At 43.4% G+C, this 17,447-nt stretch overlaps 1 protein-coding gene across 4 annotated transcripts in view; it reads right to left on the reverse strand.

Moving 5' to 3' along the window:
• rusc2 (RUN and SH3 domain containing 2) overlaps nucleotides 1–17,447 on the reverse strand; it is a 50,459-nt gene that overhangs the window by 16,240 nt on the left and 16,772 nt on the right. For 2 of the 4 annotated variants that reach the window (XM_083979973.1, XM_083979971.1), the window contains exons 2-4: nucleotides 8,306–8,886; nucleotides 5,954–7,205; nucleotides 3,732–4,398 (exon numbers count right to left, since the gene is read on the reverse strand). In XM_083979973.1, coding sequence (XP_083836099.1) covers nucleotides 3,732–4,398; nucleotides 5,954–7,205; nucleotides 8,306–8,649 — 2,263 coding nt within the window. In that variant the 5' untranslated portion in view covers nucleotides 8,650–8,886. Of the gene's footprint in view, nucleotides 1–3,731; nucleotides 4,399–5,953; nucleotides 7,242–8,305; nucleotides 8,887–17,447 lie in introns of all 4 variants that reach the window. The other 2 variants (XM_083979972.1, XM_083979970.1) reach the window with 1 other exon arrangement.

Below are 17,447 nucleotides of genomic sequence, written 5' to 3' on the forward strand. Positions count from 1 at the left end.
TGAAAATGACTGATTAATGTGTGGCAATAATCATCGGATTAATAGATTATTAAGAAATGAACAGATACTTGTTGGCCAGAGTTTGATAAAAAATGTTCCGAAAAATGGAAATGTAAACAAATATTTCATACTTTCTGTCGACATTTAGTCAGAACAAATCAATACACAGTCGTATATTATAGTATAGTAAATAAATTATGTTTTGAAAAGTATAGGATGATTTCTAATCCTATATATTGAAACTATCTCTGTCATGTCTTTTGAAATGGACACTGAAGAAGTCAAACATTTTACAGAGTTTAACCTTTTTCCAACCTGTACAGGCTCCCTGCTGGACACACTGGGCTCATTTGATGCTCGAGTTATAAAGCTGACATTCATAACATGAACTTGGGAGAGAAGAAAACAACATCCACCCAGACGGACGGCCTCAGTGTAAATGAAGCAGAAAATGGTTTGTTTACACTCGCGTGTGAGGCTGGTAATGGTGACCTGAGGGCAGGACGCTCCACTCTGAGTGTGAGTGTGTGTGTGTGTGTGTGTGTGTGTGTGTGTGTGTGTGTGTGTGTGTGTGTGTGTGTGTGTGTGTGTGTGTGTGTGTGTGTGTGTGTGTGTGTGTGTGTGTGTGTGTGGGAAGCTGCTGTGATGCATTTTAAAAAGAGGCAGAAATGCACTCATGGTTACTTAAATGGCTACACCAACACCTGGTCTGAACACAACAAGTGAGACGGATTTAAATTTACACACCCAACTGTTGGCTGTCCTTAGGGGGGGTATTGTCTGTTAATTAAACTGTATTGTTAGCAATACAATGATGAATCTGTTGTTTCCTTCATAATGTCATTATGTAATGTTTGGAAGCTCCTGTTTGTACAAATCTGTGAAACAGGGGCAGCTGGGACTTCCTGGGACATTCCTGTCCTGGTGCATTTACCCGTTAACTGTCCCTGGTCTTATTCCAGAGGAATTCCAAGCACTCCCTGATGTCTGGTATGTGTGTCTGTGTGTGTCTGTGTGTGTGTGTGTTTATCTAAGCAGACAGACACACAGCAGGCAGCTGAGTCTGAGCTTCATTAAAAGGTGGAGGAGGAGGTGATGTCTGACTGTTCTCAGCTTGTATAAACCGACCTTGATACGGAAACAGAGAAAACAACTATTTCATTATTTAACCAGATTAATGAGGAAACATGTCGACAGATTGAGGTTTGGACTCGAGGTCTGTTTGGATCCTTCATGAACCATCAGAGTGAGACTCAGCAGCTAAAAACCTTCGATTACTTGTATGAAACAACAGGGCACTTAACATCTATACCTGCACTTTACATTGTTACTGCCTGTGTTGTGTTGTATTGTTTAAATATCTGGAACCCGCAAAGGGACGATGGATGAAAAACTATCAGTCATATTTACAAATGTTTATACCGATGTTCATTAATATGCACTGTCCCTATATGTGTAGAGATACGTATTTACTTAAGGTATTATTATAGATAATAAGATGATAGATAATAATTGATAGACAATAATAATTTTATCGTTTAGTGAATGGGGAGTAGTATTAAATAAGTTTACACTTGCTCCTACTCCTTCTGGTGCATGTAAATCAAATGTTAATGGAAAGATTGATTAGTTTGTCTTTTTTTTTGTCTGTTGGTTTTTGTTTTTGTCTTCTTTTAAAAAAAAAAAGAGATGATAATAAGGATAATAAAAAATCTAATAAAAAATAAATGCATTATACTTTTCAAAATAAAAGTCCTACTCCTGGTCTTATGCTGCACGGCCTCTGGGCCCGTTCACCTACACGCCCCCTCGGCCTCGTGCATCAGCTGCACATGGCTGCTCCTGGTCCTAATGAGATGAAACAACATTTGGTTTAAGCTGCACACTCTCGGTCATAAAGTGATTGTGTACTCTGAACCCCTCAGGATACATGTTCTTTAATTTTAAATTCATGATACTGGGTCATGTGGTTTTTACAGCACTGTGCTTCCTCTATTCATAAAAAACTTTCTTCAGTTTCTTGCGGCTTTATTTGTTATCTATTTCTTTACAGTAAATATTTTATTTCTTCTATTTATCATCATACTATGTAATTGAATCACTTTTATCCCAAACTATACTGATTTTTTCTTCCATTTATTCCAAACAAATTGGAAATCTAAACTCATTACTTTTGTTTTTTTCCCCAGGAAGAATCCACTTTGTCCCAGAGCAGCATTTATGAATTCAGACACTAATTAAGACAAAAAACTACAATAAATGTTGTGGTTACATTTTGTAAAAGATGCAGAAAAGGTGAAGCAGAATTGATCTGATACTGTTTTCTAGTTCCATAAATACAGACCAGTGCAGCAGGGACAAAACAATCTCCACTGGATATTCAGATATAAATAAATACAATTTAATAACTTCCCTCGTTAATGTAGATTAACAAAATAAAATCTACTGCGCTGGAAGCTGCTGAGTCAGTTTTCACTGATTTGTTCATTTTGAGGAACAATAAAATGCTTCAAATTGACGCTTTCTACAACTCACTGTTCTGTTCACTAAACAAAAACAGTTTGTAGAAGTTAATCACTTCATCAACATCTGAATAAACCATTAACACACGCACGCACACACACACACACACACACACACACACACACACACACACACACACACACACACACACACACACACACACACACACACACACACACACGCACGCACACACACGCACACACACAGTGTCTTTCAATGACTCTACAGAAAACACATGATCTGTGACAATGGGAGGAGACACTGTTGTTTCTGTCGCTGTGAAGAAACTTTCTGAAACTTTCTCTGACCTTGCTGCGTTTTTTGGGATGAGTCGGTGCCTACAGGCTCTCTGGATCAGGACACACACACACACACACACACACACACACACACACACACACACACACACACACACTCAGCAGGGGGGCGTTCAGCTCCCCCCTCTCTCCCTCTCTCACCTTGATTGTTACTCTGAACACGTTCGGCCCAGTTCATCTCGTCTACAGCCGAGGAGACACTCAGTTCTTCTCTCAGCACAGTCATACGTACAGTATAATGTCTCATATACACACAACAAAAACAAAACAGAAACAAAACCAAACACACACCACAGACACAATCGTCAACAGGAAAACCACATTCACACAATGAACAAAAACTGTTGACCCCCCAAAAAAACATCTGATGTGTGAATGTTTGTGCAGGTCTGAATGATGCAGAGTAAAATGTAGAAGAAAAAATGTCAGTAAATCATTTTTAGTTTTTTTTGCAGCTACTCTCCGTCCTCGGAAAGTTACGAGAGCGGTTTTGCATGTATTTGCCTCTAAAACAACTCTGTCTCGTAACGTTCTGTTATTATCTCATAGCGTGGTGAATGTGCAGGTCACAACTTGTCCACCAGAGCGTTTTGGAGTTGTTGGATTGTGTATTTGATGAGTTTGATGAGGGAAACCAAGAAATCCCATCCTACGCCTCCGTAGCGTAGCTCTGAGCAGCTCGCGGCTCTGCTACGCCGTTCTAAAAATAGCTTGCACCGACAATTAAAGGTAACAAACCTACTGCTATGACTATAGGGATTATGGCAATGGGCCAATTTTTCCACAATGTTTAACTATCCCTTTAATATGCATTCCTTTGTTATGAAAACAATCAAAAGATATGAATGAATGGCTCTTTAACAAGTGGGTGTGTTGTGGTCGGTGTCGTACCTTCGGCCTTGGCCCTCGCCTCCCTCGGTCCGTCCTGGTGCCGCTCGATGCTTCCTTGGCTGTAGCATCTGGTGAAGGGAACGGGCGACAGACTCTGACTGTCCAGCTCCGCCCGCTGCTCCAGGATGGGAGAGAAGTCCACGGACGAGTGGGAGTGGGTGGAGTAGGTGGAGGAGAAGGGGTCGTTGCCGGCGGCCGCGGCCTTCATCGGCGGCGACCCCCCGCCGCCTGCGCCTCCACCGCCGCCGTTCCTCCTCTTACTCCTGGCGATCTCGGCGAAGGAGGTGACCCGAGGAGGGGCGGGCGGGGTCGGGGCGGCGCCCTCGCTGAGCCGGACGGGGCAGCTCAGCATGCGCTCCAGGGAGCCGAGCCGAGGAGTCGGGGACTTGTCCAGGTTGCGGTCGTAGCTGCGGGAACGGGGGCGGCTTCCTGACGTGGAGGAGGAGGAGGAGCAGGAAGCCGATGGCGCTCCGATGACGCCCCGGCCGCCCACGGGAGGGGAGACGTTGACGTACACCTGGCCCTCGATCACAGCAGCCGCCTCCGCTCCACCACCATCGGCCTGCTGAGCCTCCCGCCTCTTCTTCCTCTGCTCCTCCTCCTCCTCATCGTCGTCGTCCTCTCCGTCTCCGTCGTCATCACCGTCGTCGTCGTCGTTATCGTCTCCCTGAACGATGCGGAAACAAGAGAAGAGGAAAAACACGCAATTATTGCACTGGAGGTCAAACTAGACAAACGAACACAGAGGAAACCAACAGGTCCGACCTGCCGTGATGCCAGGCTGACTTCCTGTGACACAGTGGCACCGTTACATACAGACGATGGGATGTTAAAACCTCTCAGCTCCACACAAACACAGAAATAATCCTCAGACATGATGAGATCAGATAACCCAGACAGCTGTGATCTAAAACCAGCCAGAGACAGACTAATACCAGTGTCACGGGGCTATTTCAGGTCCAGGGCTATTGTCACTGTCATGGGGCCGTTTTAATTAAACACACAACCCGTTAGTCACTTCTCGTCGTTACATCTGTTGAGTCTCTGCTCCGTGTTTTGATTTATTCCTCTTTGCCCTTCCTGCTTCAACTGAATTTCTTTTTGACTCGTCGGTGTAAATTAACTAAATGTACGGCGGCCTAAACTTGATTAATTATGCAAACCACCCGCGGCAGAGCTGTGTTGTTTCCACATACAGAAAAAACTGGAAGAACAAATCAAAGCGTGAGCAGGAAACAACATGGCATTTAGAAATGTGCAATTATCAGTTTGAGTACCGGTAGTTCTTTCACACGTATAATAATAATAATGACAAACAGTATCAGTGTCATTTTATGTTGAGATCTTCACTGTTACCTTTTCATCTAAAAGATTATAACAGGAAACATGACATCATAACTCACGGGTCCCACAGAAACTATCCAACACGTTCAAGTGATTACAAACAACAAGTTACTGTAGTTTCTCCGCTGCATAAACCTGGGATAATCTACAACACACACTCTAACTCAATACATTTGTTACCTCGGGCCAGTTTAAAAATATGATATAAAAATATCTCTTCTTTTGAATGCAACTTGCAATTGCAAGTTGAGATATTTTTTTAATGATGTCTGGCCAGTTGCTATGCTTTGTGTTGTTTTTCTGAATGTGCTCTTGTTTTTGATGTTTGTGTGTTTAATGTGTTTTTCACATTGAAAATGAGGGACTCCTCCTTGAAATTTAAATATGAAAAAAATGAATTACCAGTTATATCATGGCACATGAGTAGTACAACCTCACTGTGAGAAACATGTTTATTGTTATTTCATGAAAGGATCCAAAGTAATTATATATGTATATATGTATTTAGTGTATTTTCTTTTTTTTCTGTGTTATTTTGCTCTTCTATGCCCTTATATTATATGTATGCCTGTGCTCCTGGATATTTAAATTTACTTTGGGATCGATAAAATATCTCTAAGTGCACAAAAATTATGATTTCAGTTCAGTTAAGTAAATAAATATCTGCTGTGTATCCAGTTTGTTTTAAATAAATAAGTGCAGCCTGTGTAAACGCTGGAGTCCATCTCAGTGTGGAAGAAGCCATTAAATATTCTGTAATAAATGGTTAAAAGCATTTGTGCGGCTCTTTTCTAGTCTCATCAACCACTCAGAGCTCTTCACAAGTCACATTCACCCGTTCATACGATGCTTTTAACACAACACAAACACACACTCACCCTAGATGACTCTCCATCCTCGTCCTCCTCCTCCACGCCCCCCTCCCGCTGTCTGAACAGGAAGTACTCGCTGGGCTGCGTCGGGGTCGGGCTGCCTTTGCTGTGCTCGTCGGAGCAGCTGTGGACCGAGGAGCCGGCGGGACTCGGGGACGACTGGGACGACAGGTCGCAGGTCACCAGCTTGTAGTAGTTCTGCGTGGCGACCACCAGGCGGGCCTGGCTCTGCAGGCAGGACGCCAGTTCTCCGGGCGAGCCGGAGTGCGGCGGGTGGTAGGAGTTGCAGTTGGCGTCCAGGTCGAGGGCGAGGGCGCCGTGGTGCTCCACCGAGCAGGAGCAGGTGGAGGAGGAGGACAGGTGCGGCTCGCGGATGAGAGGGAAGGCGTTGCCGAGGCAGGACGTCTGCTGATGAGACAGCGGCGGCTCGGTCGGCGAGGTGTGAAGGTCCAGATAGAAAGCGCCTCCGGTTGTTGAGTCTCGCTGGTTGGGGTCGGACACGGACGAGGTGCGGGAGCGGTCGGTGGAGCTGTTGAGGTTGGTGCGGCCGGACACCTGCGTCGGCGGCATCACCGTCAGCTGCTGCGTCTGCTGCTGCTGCGTCGACGGCTTCTCCGGCACGCCGTTGTTCATCTTGTTGTAAATGGCGCTGAAGTTGACGAGCACGCCGTCGGAGCTGTTGCAGGAGGAGTCGCTGCCGTAGCCCTGCTGGCACTCGGAGAACGGCTCGGGGAAGTGGTGGGGGTAGCTGTTGTGGGAGAGGGTGCAGCAGGAGCAGTGCTGCGCGGACGAGCCGGACGAGTAGGAGCCCGTCTGCCCGCTGCTGCGCCCGCACCGCATCGGGTGGTCTTCGTCCTCGTCCTCGTCCTCGTCGGCCCAGTCGTGCTCGCCGCAGTCCATGGACATGTTGGAGCCGCTGCTTCCGTGGCGACGCTGGCTGTCCAGGGCCAGGATGTCCAGGTCCTCCAGGTGGGCGGAGAGGTCGGAGGCCACGGCCCTCAGAGACTCGCCACGGCCGCTTCGTCCCGCCGAGCCGCCGTGCAGGAGGAACGGCTCGGCGGCGGAGAAGCCCAGGTCGTGCAGGCGGAACGGGGCCAGGCCGTCGTCGAGGGCGGATTTGGTGTCGCTGTGCAGGTGGAAAGAGGAGTCCTCCAGGTAACCGCTCAGGTTGTCGCCGTCGTCCTCCTCCTCCTCTTCCTCCTCCTCGTCGTCTTCGGTGTTCAGCAGGAACGGGTTGTGGCGCAGGGGATTCCTGTTCCTGAGCAAATATGACATGAAATTTTGATTCTTAAATCTGTGAGAAGAGGAAGAGGGAGGAGACTTATGAATCAAAGACAGGAACAGAATCTGATTTAGGGACAGCTGATTTTATTTTTGGATTTCAGATTATTTAGTAGATCAAAAAAGAGTAAATTTAAGCTATTAAGATATAACCCTATTATACACTATTGCCCATAAAGTCTGGAATTTTTTTTCTCATTTTTGTTCTCATTAAAAGGTTATAGCTACAACTTTTTCATCAAAACAATTAATTTTAATAATACATCCACAGAACATCTATGAGGGTGCAGAATAAAAGTATTAATTTTACTGACATTTTTTTATAGTATAGAAATGACTGTTTTATTAATGAATTTTGACGGGTCCAAAATATGGGTCCAATGTACTAATGCCAACAACATTAGTACGGTGATGTCACATGAGGAGGAGCTCAGGAGCCAGATCGTGATAGCTCTGTAGAGAAAATGGCATCGTGCTAATGCTAATGCTAACTAAAGGTCAGCCGGTACCGTTACGTTTCCGGTGCAGGTGTGATGCTGCGGGTTAGACAGGTTCGTCTACAGGTGAGTTAGTGTGAAATGATTCAGATGTGTTTCCAGTCAACACCGGAGCTGCTGCTCGTTTAATACGGTTAGCGTTAGCTTAGCTTTAACTTCTAGCTGCTCCTGGCATACGGAGCGAGAGCGAGAGGAGACGAGTGCAAGTTCCACCTACAGGCCGGGAGGAATTAAACTTGTAGCTAACACCTTTAAGTAATTGTGACAATGTGATTTAATCTAATAGGAATAAATGTTGGAATGTATCTGAAAAAAAATTATTCGAACTTTATGGGCAATTGTGAGTATGTCTACTCCTTAACACTTTTTGTTGCCAAAAATAGAATCGCAAACACAAAGCATAAATGTATTATACATTAACGACCCAATGGGCAATTGACCCATAAAGAACCCAAGACCCTTTAATCATCAAATGAAACCTAGACAAAAACAATCAGTGGATGTTTCCTCCTCTTTCTCGGACACAAAAGGAAAAAGTAAATAAATTAAAACTACATGAACTGCAGATGTATGTTGTCACCTGGGTTTGGCTCTGGGCAACGTGTGCGCCGCCGTGATCAGCTGGTCCTCCGAGTTGCTGGAGGTGAAGGACGAGTCGTCGCTCGCCGTGCTGCCTCCTTTCCCGACGGAGCCGCTGGAGGTCTGGATCAGGCTGCTGTAGAGCAGGGCCTCTCTCTGGAGGATGTCTCTCTCGGGAAGCGAAGTGGTGCGGCTCAGGCCCAGGTTCTCCGGCGGGCTGAACAGGTTGCTCCTCTTCAGCGAGCTGCCGCAGCCGCCCTGCCGCCGCCCGGACACCTGGCAGTGCACCAGGGGGATGTGATGCACGATCAGGGTCTCGCCTGACAGTTTAGGAGGGCTGTCCATCGTTCAAGGGGTGAGGGAGTTGGAGGGAAGGGAGGGAGGGAGGAAGAGAGGAAGTGAGGGTGGGACTGGAGCTACAGCGGCCGAGCGAAGCCCTGTGAAGCTGAGGGCGAAGGTAGACGACACGTGTGGTGTTGCTGACGGTCGTGTTCACACGGTGTTTGCCGGGCGCAGCTGTGCAGGACTGCTGCCGGGGACCAGGAAGGAGAGGAAGTCGACGCCGTGGTCAGAGTGATACATCTGGAAAATACAAAGACACAGAGAAGAGGAGGAAGGTTACAAAGGTACCGTCAAAGACCACACACACACACACACACAGGCTGCAGGCGACATCGTCACTGTTTTCGGATGATAAATGCGTCTCTCCCTCTCCACTCATTAATCTTCCTCATTAATTATAATGATACTTGAAATATTAGAGGTGAGTCATACAGAGCTGAGAGAGGCTTCAAATGTACAAAAGTAGCAGATTCCAAAAGTTGATGATGTGCAACACTAAGTTAGATTTGGAAATTACCAGCAGAAGTCCAGAAACTCTGACTTTTGGTCACTAATATGAGTCAAAAGTCGAGCTGGGTGTCGCTACGGATTTACTGATTCGATCCGATTCGATTCGATATTGATTCATTTTGAGAAATTTCACTTTAAATAACAATTTTGTTTGGTTATAAAAGAGATTTTCACAGAACTAATGCTGCAAATTGTACAAAGATGGAAGACTCTAACATGGTGAGTTATTAAAAAACAATAATATTTACATAAGAAATGGACCCAAAAGCAGTTACATTAAAGGGGACATATTATGGAAATATCACTTTTAGAAGGCTATAAAGTATATTTTGGGACTTTTTTTTTATAACAAGGCTAAATGTTTATGTCAAGCTTGATGCCTTCACTCACATGGCAAGGTATACGGTTCATTCATTCAACAGTAGTATCGGATCGGTATCGGGTATCGGCCGATACGCTCAGCCCAGGTATCGGATTGGATCGGAAAAAACTGGATCGGTGCATCTCTAGTTTGATCCTTTGGGTATTTTGACCGAAGCATGTCACTATTTTAATTTGTGGAAAAGGGGCATAATATGTCTCCTTTAATGCACATTTATTTCACATGACCCACTCCAGAAGTAAACAGTGCAACAATTCAGTACAGTTGTGGGTAATAAGTCAAGTCCTGCAATCAATGTATAGATTACATTTATTAATCGATATCAGATCTTTCAAATTAAGATTGATTTGAATTGATTTTTAACCCAGCCCTTGTCAAAAGCACCTGCTCTTCCCATAATGCAACACGACGGTATCTGTCATTGGATCTAAACTTTCTGCTAGAGTCCAAGCCAAAGATGACATCGTTCCTGATGACATCACCTCAGGGTTAGTTCACCAGACTTTAGAAGAAATTCAGCGACTGTTTTCACACCTTAGTATCCACCCACGATGATGATGACGACGACAACAACTGTTTAATCAGGGGCCCTTTAAAAATATATAGTGTTTGATTTGATTTCCAGTGCTCATAATGAAGCTGGTTGTTTTATATGCGTTTCTTTTTAATCTCTTGAATCTGTTTTATTTGTGCGACAAAACCAGAATAAAACCAGCTGCTACAGAAACGGCACGACTGGAACCATCGAGTCTCATCTTTACACTGAGCAGGATGACTCAGCTCCATGTGAAGTGGAAACACCGAGACCGACACACACACACACACACACATATGAAGCAGCTGCCTCTTAAACAGGGCTATGATCTCATCCCCATCCGCATATTACACCCTGAGTGACACACACACACACACATACCAATACACACCGGCTACAGCAACAACCGTCTCCCTCCACATCATCGTCTGTCACACCTAAAATCAAAAATCCCACGTTTTACTTCCCCTCTCTGCTGTTTGACTCCAGACTCGGTCGGGATAATAAAGGTATTTACCCGATCACCAGTTTTACCTCCAACAGCTGAGTTTAAATTTAGAAACAGTTTTTTTTGCACCTGTCACATGATTCATCCTGTTGGTTGCAGATCAACACACAGTGGTTGTTGCTGTGATGCACGGAGCTCGTCGTCGTTCAATAACACAGCTAACAGCTAAAGGTGTTAGGAGACGATGTGAATATTCAGTATCTCTCTCAGTCTGACTGTAGCAGCTTGTTGTGATTATAGCGAATACATCTTACATCAACTTTATTCTCCGGTCATTTCCTCGGTCTACAAGTTTTAATTATCAACTCAAGTCGCTCTGCTTTCTGAAATCACATGGAAATATTCAGCTTTGTTTTGCAGTGGATGATATTAGTTGCACATAAAGTTAAAACAATTTCAAATGCAGTTAAACAGCATAAATAAACCTTCTTCCTAACCTTTTGTCAGTGCCTTTGTTTTATAAAATAGGTAGTGGGAAGCTCCAGCGTCTCGGCCGCCCCCTGCCAGACCCCAGGTTGATCAAATTTGTCTTGTTTCAGTTAATCCATCCTCTGTAATGCCATTAAGTTTTTTTTTTTCCTGGAGCAAAGTATTATACAATTATAGTATAGTCTGAGCAGGATTAGGAGGAGTGACGGGCTTAAATCATCAGTTCACTGGCTCGTCATGACCTGGTCTAGATAAACGCTAACTATAAGATTTAGAATAATCCCTCTATTATACCTGCTGAGCAAATCATAATCCCAGATACACTGGGTCCATTAAGAGCAAATATGAAATGAAATTTTCATTCTTAAATCTGTGAGAAGAGATAGTGGGAGGAGACTTATAACTCAAAGACAGGAACAGAGTCTGATTTAGGGACAATTTTAGTGCATTATATATAAAGTATTTCATTTTTATTTTATTTTATTTTTGATTTATTCATGTATTTATTTTTGGGGATGGGGTTCAGATTATTATTTAGATCAAAAAAGAGTAGATTGAAGATTAATCTTACACATTATTGCCCATAAAGTTTTTTTTTTTTACCTCTTCTTCTCTAACTAACCTTTATAACAGGAATAGTAGGAGGAATGTGTCTGGAAACAGAATTATTCCAAATTTATGGGCAACTGTGCATGTCTTCTCCTTACATTTCCCCCCTAATTTATCCTTTTTTGTTGCCAAAAACAGAATAGCAAACACAAAGCATAACCGTGTTAATATATACTGTATATTAACCCAATAACCAAGAACCAATGACCCTATAATAATCATCAAATGAAACCCAGACAAAATAATCAGTGACTGGTTCCTCCTCTCTCTCTCAGACACAAAGGGAAAAAATAAATCAACAACATGAATTGCAGATGTATGTCGTTACCGTATGGATTCATATTGATCGTAATACGCACATGCAAAAGCAGATGAGACCTTTTTATTGAAACGACTGCAAGGTGGTGCACACACACACACACACACACACACTCATTATTTTTTACTGCCCAACAAAGCGGAGGCCGAGGCCAGCTGAGGCTGCAGCTCTGAAGCTAAACGTTAGCGCAGCAAGTTAATAACCGAGATGCCACTCTTGACAAATGACCTTTTTAAAAACGGGCACTGCGCTGGTATTTGCTGTCAGGGAGGCCTCAGCTTCACCTCAGACGGAGCGCCGGCTTTTTTATCTCATCTCCTGGCTGCCTGCGAACAAGGAAGAGATGCTCACAGCAGCACGGCATCATGGGTAGGGCAGAAGAAGATAATCGTCGACTTTGACAGTTATTGACTGGTACGCCTGGGATCGACCCGGTAACACCTATCAATCACATCATTATGTGTCACAGCATTAAGAGCATCATAATGAGTGGATGTAAGTCATGTGTCTCTGCCTGGTGACATCATGTGACGGCTGCTGAAGCTTTTTTAAATCCATCATCCAGGCTGATTTTTCCAGTATAAATTACCAGACTAACAACAAGGAATCCGTCTATATGATAAAACTCACTAAGTTGTCACATGAACTCGAGCTGAACTGAAACCATCAGTCAGTTACATAACCAAAGTGTTTAAAGGGATAGTTCAACATTTTGGCAAACTGGCCCATTGCCATAATCCCTATAGTTTTAGCAGTAGGTTCGTTACCTTTAATTGTCGGTGCAAGCTATTTTTAGAACGGCAGAGCAGAGCTGTGAGCTGCTCAGAGCTATGCTACAGAGGCTCATAGCGTGGTGAATGTGCAGGTCACAACTTGTCCACCAGATAGTTTTGGAGTTGTTGGATTGTGCATTTGATGAGTTTGATGAGGGAAACCAAGAAATCCCATTAGCCTCTGTAGCGTAGCTCTGAGCAGCTCGCGGCTCTGCTCCGCCGTTCTAAAAATAGCTTGCACCGACAATTAAAGGTAAAGAACCTACAGGGATTATGGAAATGGGTCATTTTGCCAAAATGTTGAACTATCCCAAAAATGCTCTGTTGTTTTATCGTCATAAAACTCAATAAATGAGCTTTCTGGATGTGAAATGCGCAAATTTCAATCATATTCTATTATTATATCATATTACCGTATATGATCTCATTATGCGTTGGATTCCACCACTACTGTGTGAGCAACCTGAAGTCACGCAGGAAGTCACAGATACAGATTCTTCTGTTACATAACAACCCAGAGACTCATGACAAGACAGTCGGCTGCAATTAAACAGACGCTGTCAGTCAGTGGCTGTGATGCTGTCAGACATATTTATCTTTTCAATGTGCCACGGAGTTTATATGATGAGGACAAACACAGCTGATAAGACCAAAGTTGACACAAAGGGACAATACAGGCGACATTTAGAAAATCATAAGAGAAACAGACAAGAGGGCACGGGGCAGAAAATACAAGATAAGATAAAACTCGGAGCGTATTATTGGAGGTCTAATGGTTCTTGTCAGTGGAAAGTGACATTAATGAGATTAGCTGAGTGGTTCTGATGAAGAGTGCAGGCAACGTTAACACCAGACATGGGACACTGAAATGGGTTTAAGAGATTAGCTGCGGGGTCAGGCTGCCTGGCAGGCTGCGTGGTTGTGTACAGCGCGTTCGGACGGGACGTTAACAGCTACTGTCTGATGGTCTTTACTTTTTCTTTGTTTCACCTCCTTTCACTTCACTTTACGTCTTTTCCTTTTTCTATCCTTCTCCTGTGGATATTCCTGTAGAGACAGAGTGGTTTCTGACACACCTGTACCTGTAGGAGTTATTGAGGTCGATGTACCTGCGATGTGTTTTCCACAGATGAATGTTTGCTCTCTATTTCCTGGTAGACGGTTCTGTAAACAACACAGCTGCAGTCTCAACACCCGAGGTCACAATCTTCTATAGTGTTGAGAAGACGACGTGCAAGACACAAACCTTGGGCGCTTTCCAAAGAACAGCCACGTGCATAGAAAACTACATCCATGAGGAGATTTCACCTTAATGACATAAACACACTGCTGAGCACCAGCTTCACTCTCAACCTGATGTACGGTGCTGTGAGAAAAATATTTTCTGCCTTCCTGAATTCTTATTTTTTGTCCAAATTTTGGTTTATCACAGTAAATTCATGATTTAAAGGTACAGTATGTAAGAAATCCAAAGCAACTGGCTGTAAAATCGTCCTAATATGTAACAGAGACTCAGGAATAATGTTCATATAACATACTGAACTCACCAACAACAATCCTACCGCCAAGATATTCGCATTAAATTTTTTTTTTTGCGGACCGCAAATCATGTTTATGTTTTGAATTTCTATGGTTGGCTTGTGTCGCCACCCAGCGCTCTCTCCCTGTCACAGCATCTGTGGCATTTCAGCCTCCGGGTTGCCAGTTAGCTTCCACTGAGCTGCAAATCCGGCTGGGAGATAAAACGAGATCATGAAAAAAAAGATTGTGTTCTATTATCGGTTATTGGTCATATTTGCTTGATATCACACGGTAGAAGCGGCTTGTCGCTCTGTCGTTTAATAGGCTACACAGCTTGCTGAGCATGTAGCCTAGTTAGTTTGAGCTGCTGCTAACGCTAAAGCTAAAGGGAAGAATTACAAAGTGAAAGTTAGAAAAGAGGGAGGAAATGTGGCGAAATGGAGCCGATGGTAAATGAAGTGATTGTGAACGTGTGGAGCGGTTCATGAGAGGAGTCTGTCCCGGTCAGGTCGCCTGTCTCCGGTCCTCATGTTTTATGATCCGACGTCAGAAAGTGGAGGAGAACCGGAGCGGCTCGCGTCATTTATTCTGCGGTAAGACGTCTCATATGTTGGCTCATCTACGCCGTGATTAACACGCACTACGGCTCCGGTAGATGCGGGGTTACAGTGTGTGTGTCTGTGTGTGCGTGTCTGTGCGTGTGTCTGTGTGTGTCAGCGCTGCACACACAGACACAGCGTCGGAGCAGTGAATGTAATAATAACTTGCAGATCACCTGAGTGACGTGAACTCCGCTCGTAGTTACTGTGAGTCAGAGCAATAAAACAGTGAGGTTGTTGATGAATATTTAGCTTTTTACTCTGCTTTGAGACTGACTGAGTGAGCAGAGTGGAGGTTAGCGCGTCGCTGTCTGGCAACCTGGAGTCTGGTGGGTAGGGGAGGGGGGACAACGCGCTGCTGTGTTTTGAATTTGACTGCAGCAACAATTTTGGCCACATTCTTACATATCGTACCTTTAACAAGGGAGGGCAATTATTTTTTCACATATGGCTAGGTAGGTTTGAACAGCTTTTTTGCCTTAATAACTGAAATCATTACACATTTTATATTAACATGGGTTATATTTGTCTATTATTAAAATTTGTTTCATGATCTTCTATGCAACTATGCAAAAAAAGAAAATAAGGGAAAAAAGTAAAGTGTCAAATAAAAAATGGTTTTAAAAGCATGAATCAGATTTGTTAAAATGTACATTTTGTACTCATGTGGGTTTTATGTTGAAATGACATTTGAACCTTTTTTTTTTTTTTTTACAAAAATAAGACTGAATGCCCTGAAAATGTCAAATGGTGTAAAGAATGATGAATATTAAATATTTTATCCACCTACAGTGGATTTAAGTGTTTATAAAAAAGTAGGTCTTTATTTTTGAAAACAATAAATTGAAATAGATCTTTTTGCTGTATTTCTATATTTGGCAACACTGAGCAGGACATATCCTAAAAACACAGCTTTTTTCTGAATAATTGATGATACACTGGTAAATAAATTATGTAAAATCTGTCAAGAAACATAGTGTTGCATTGCAAAAGTGAATGAAATTTTTTCCACATCTGAGTCCAGATTTATTTACCTGTGTATATACTGTAGCCAGATTTACAACACTTGACACTGTGTTGCATCACGTCATTGACCCTAAAGTAAAAGTACCTGTTCAGAGAGCCGGTGAATGACAGGTGTGAATATTTGAATGTTACGCAGAAGAAACAAGCTGGAGCTGCCTCCTGTGTGTTTTTTTTTTCTTCTTTTTTTTTAACTGGCTGGAAGTTTAGTTTCCGCTCCCCGGAGGGGTCGGAGCTAAAGTTTGCTTCACTCAGCACCGAGTGTGACTTCTACAAAGGCTTTGACTGCCGATCAAACATTCACAACGAGCTGCACACTTCATCTATATTCAGTGCATTACAAGGCTCCTTCAAGGCTTTCAACATAAATATGCTGCAACACACACCAGCTGCAGCCATGATGTTAAAACAGGAGACTGCTTTTAACATTGTGAGTCATTTTAAAGACATTAAGTTAAGTTTTAAATTAAATCAAGTAGAGGATTCAGAATTTCTTTTTCAGTAGAGAAAGTAAGAGAGCCTAAGTAACTATGTAAAATGTCAATTTAACATAAAATAAACAATGTCAAAGATGAATCTGCTCCAGTTATAAACTATTTGCTGAAAAACTGCTCATTTGAAACACTATTTCTGACATCTACTAAACCAAATTATTCACCAATTAGCCTAATCAAGAATATAACTTCCAGATTGATCAATAAGGAAAATAACTGTTAATTGGGGCCCTAATACATAAAGAACCATCTTTTTTCCAGCTCCATGTTTTATCATATACACTGTGACACTTTTTAAACATGTTAGCAGTGTTATATTGAACTGACTTAAATGGTAAAACGTGTGTGGCAGATTTGGGCAAAACCACGTCAACAGGAAACAGAGTCCGAGTCGGTTTTACATCATGTAAAGTTTTCTGAGTGATTCTGTATTTGTGATGCAGACATCACAGTTACTGTGTGTGTGGCTGCTGGACTCAGTGCTGTCCCTTACAAGACTGACACACTGGACAAATGTCTCCAGGCTGCCAGACTATTCAAGTATTCAAGCGCACACACACAAACAGAAACAGAGGAACTTATGAATGGGACCATTGAATAGACTCCCCATTATTCTGCCTCCACAGAACACTGCTCAGTAATGGGGCTTTCATACCAAACATGCACATACACTGACTTATGCAACAGTTCTCACTATATTTTCCCTAAATCAATGCAGAAAATGCTTCAACTTTTACTACACCTTTCAAAAGCTAATAATAGTGTAAAGTTAGAAAAGGCTACAGCAGCACACAATAGCCCACAGAGCTCAATGTAGGTCGAGCTGCTAACACACTGAGAGTGTTTTTTATGAAAACACCTCCTGCTCCCTTAAAGCCAACAATAACACATCGCTGCCTCCTGTGTTATTACCAGATTACAGCAGATCAGATCAGATAACGGGTTAAAAAGACGAGAACAAAGAGGGAAGAGAGCGCCGCGGCCAATCAGATTTCGTTTCCCACAACGCCTCACAGGACCCAGCCCTTAGCTACGGAGCCGGCCAATCAGGAGAAGGCGGCGGCCTCCAGTGTGACAGAGACTTTTAAGACAGAGAGAG

This window comes from Trachurus trachurus, assembly GCF_905171665.1.
Source record: "Trachurus trachurus genome assembly, chromosome: 9".
Taxonomy (NCBI): domain Eukaryota; kingdom Metazoa; phylum Chordata; class Actinopteri; order Carangiformes; family Carangidae; genus Trachurus; species Trachurus trachurus.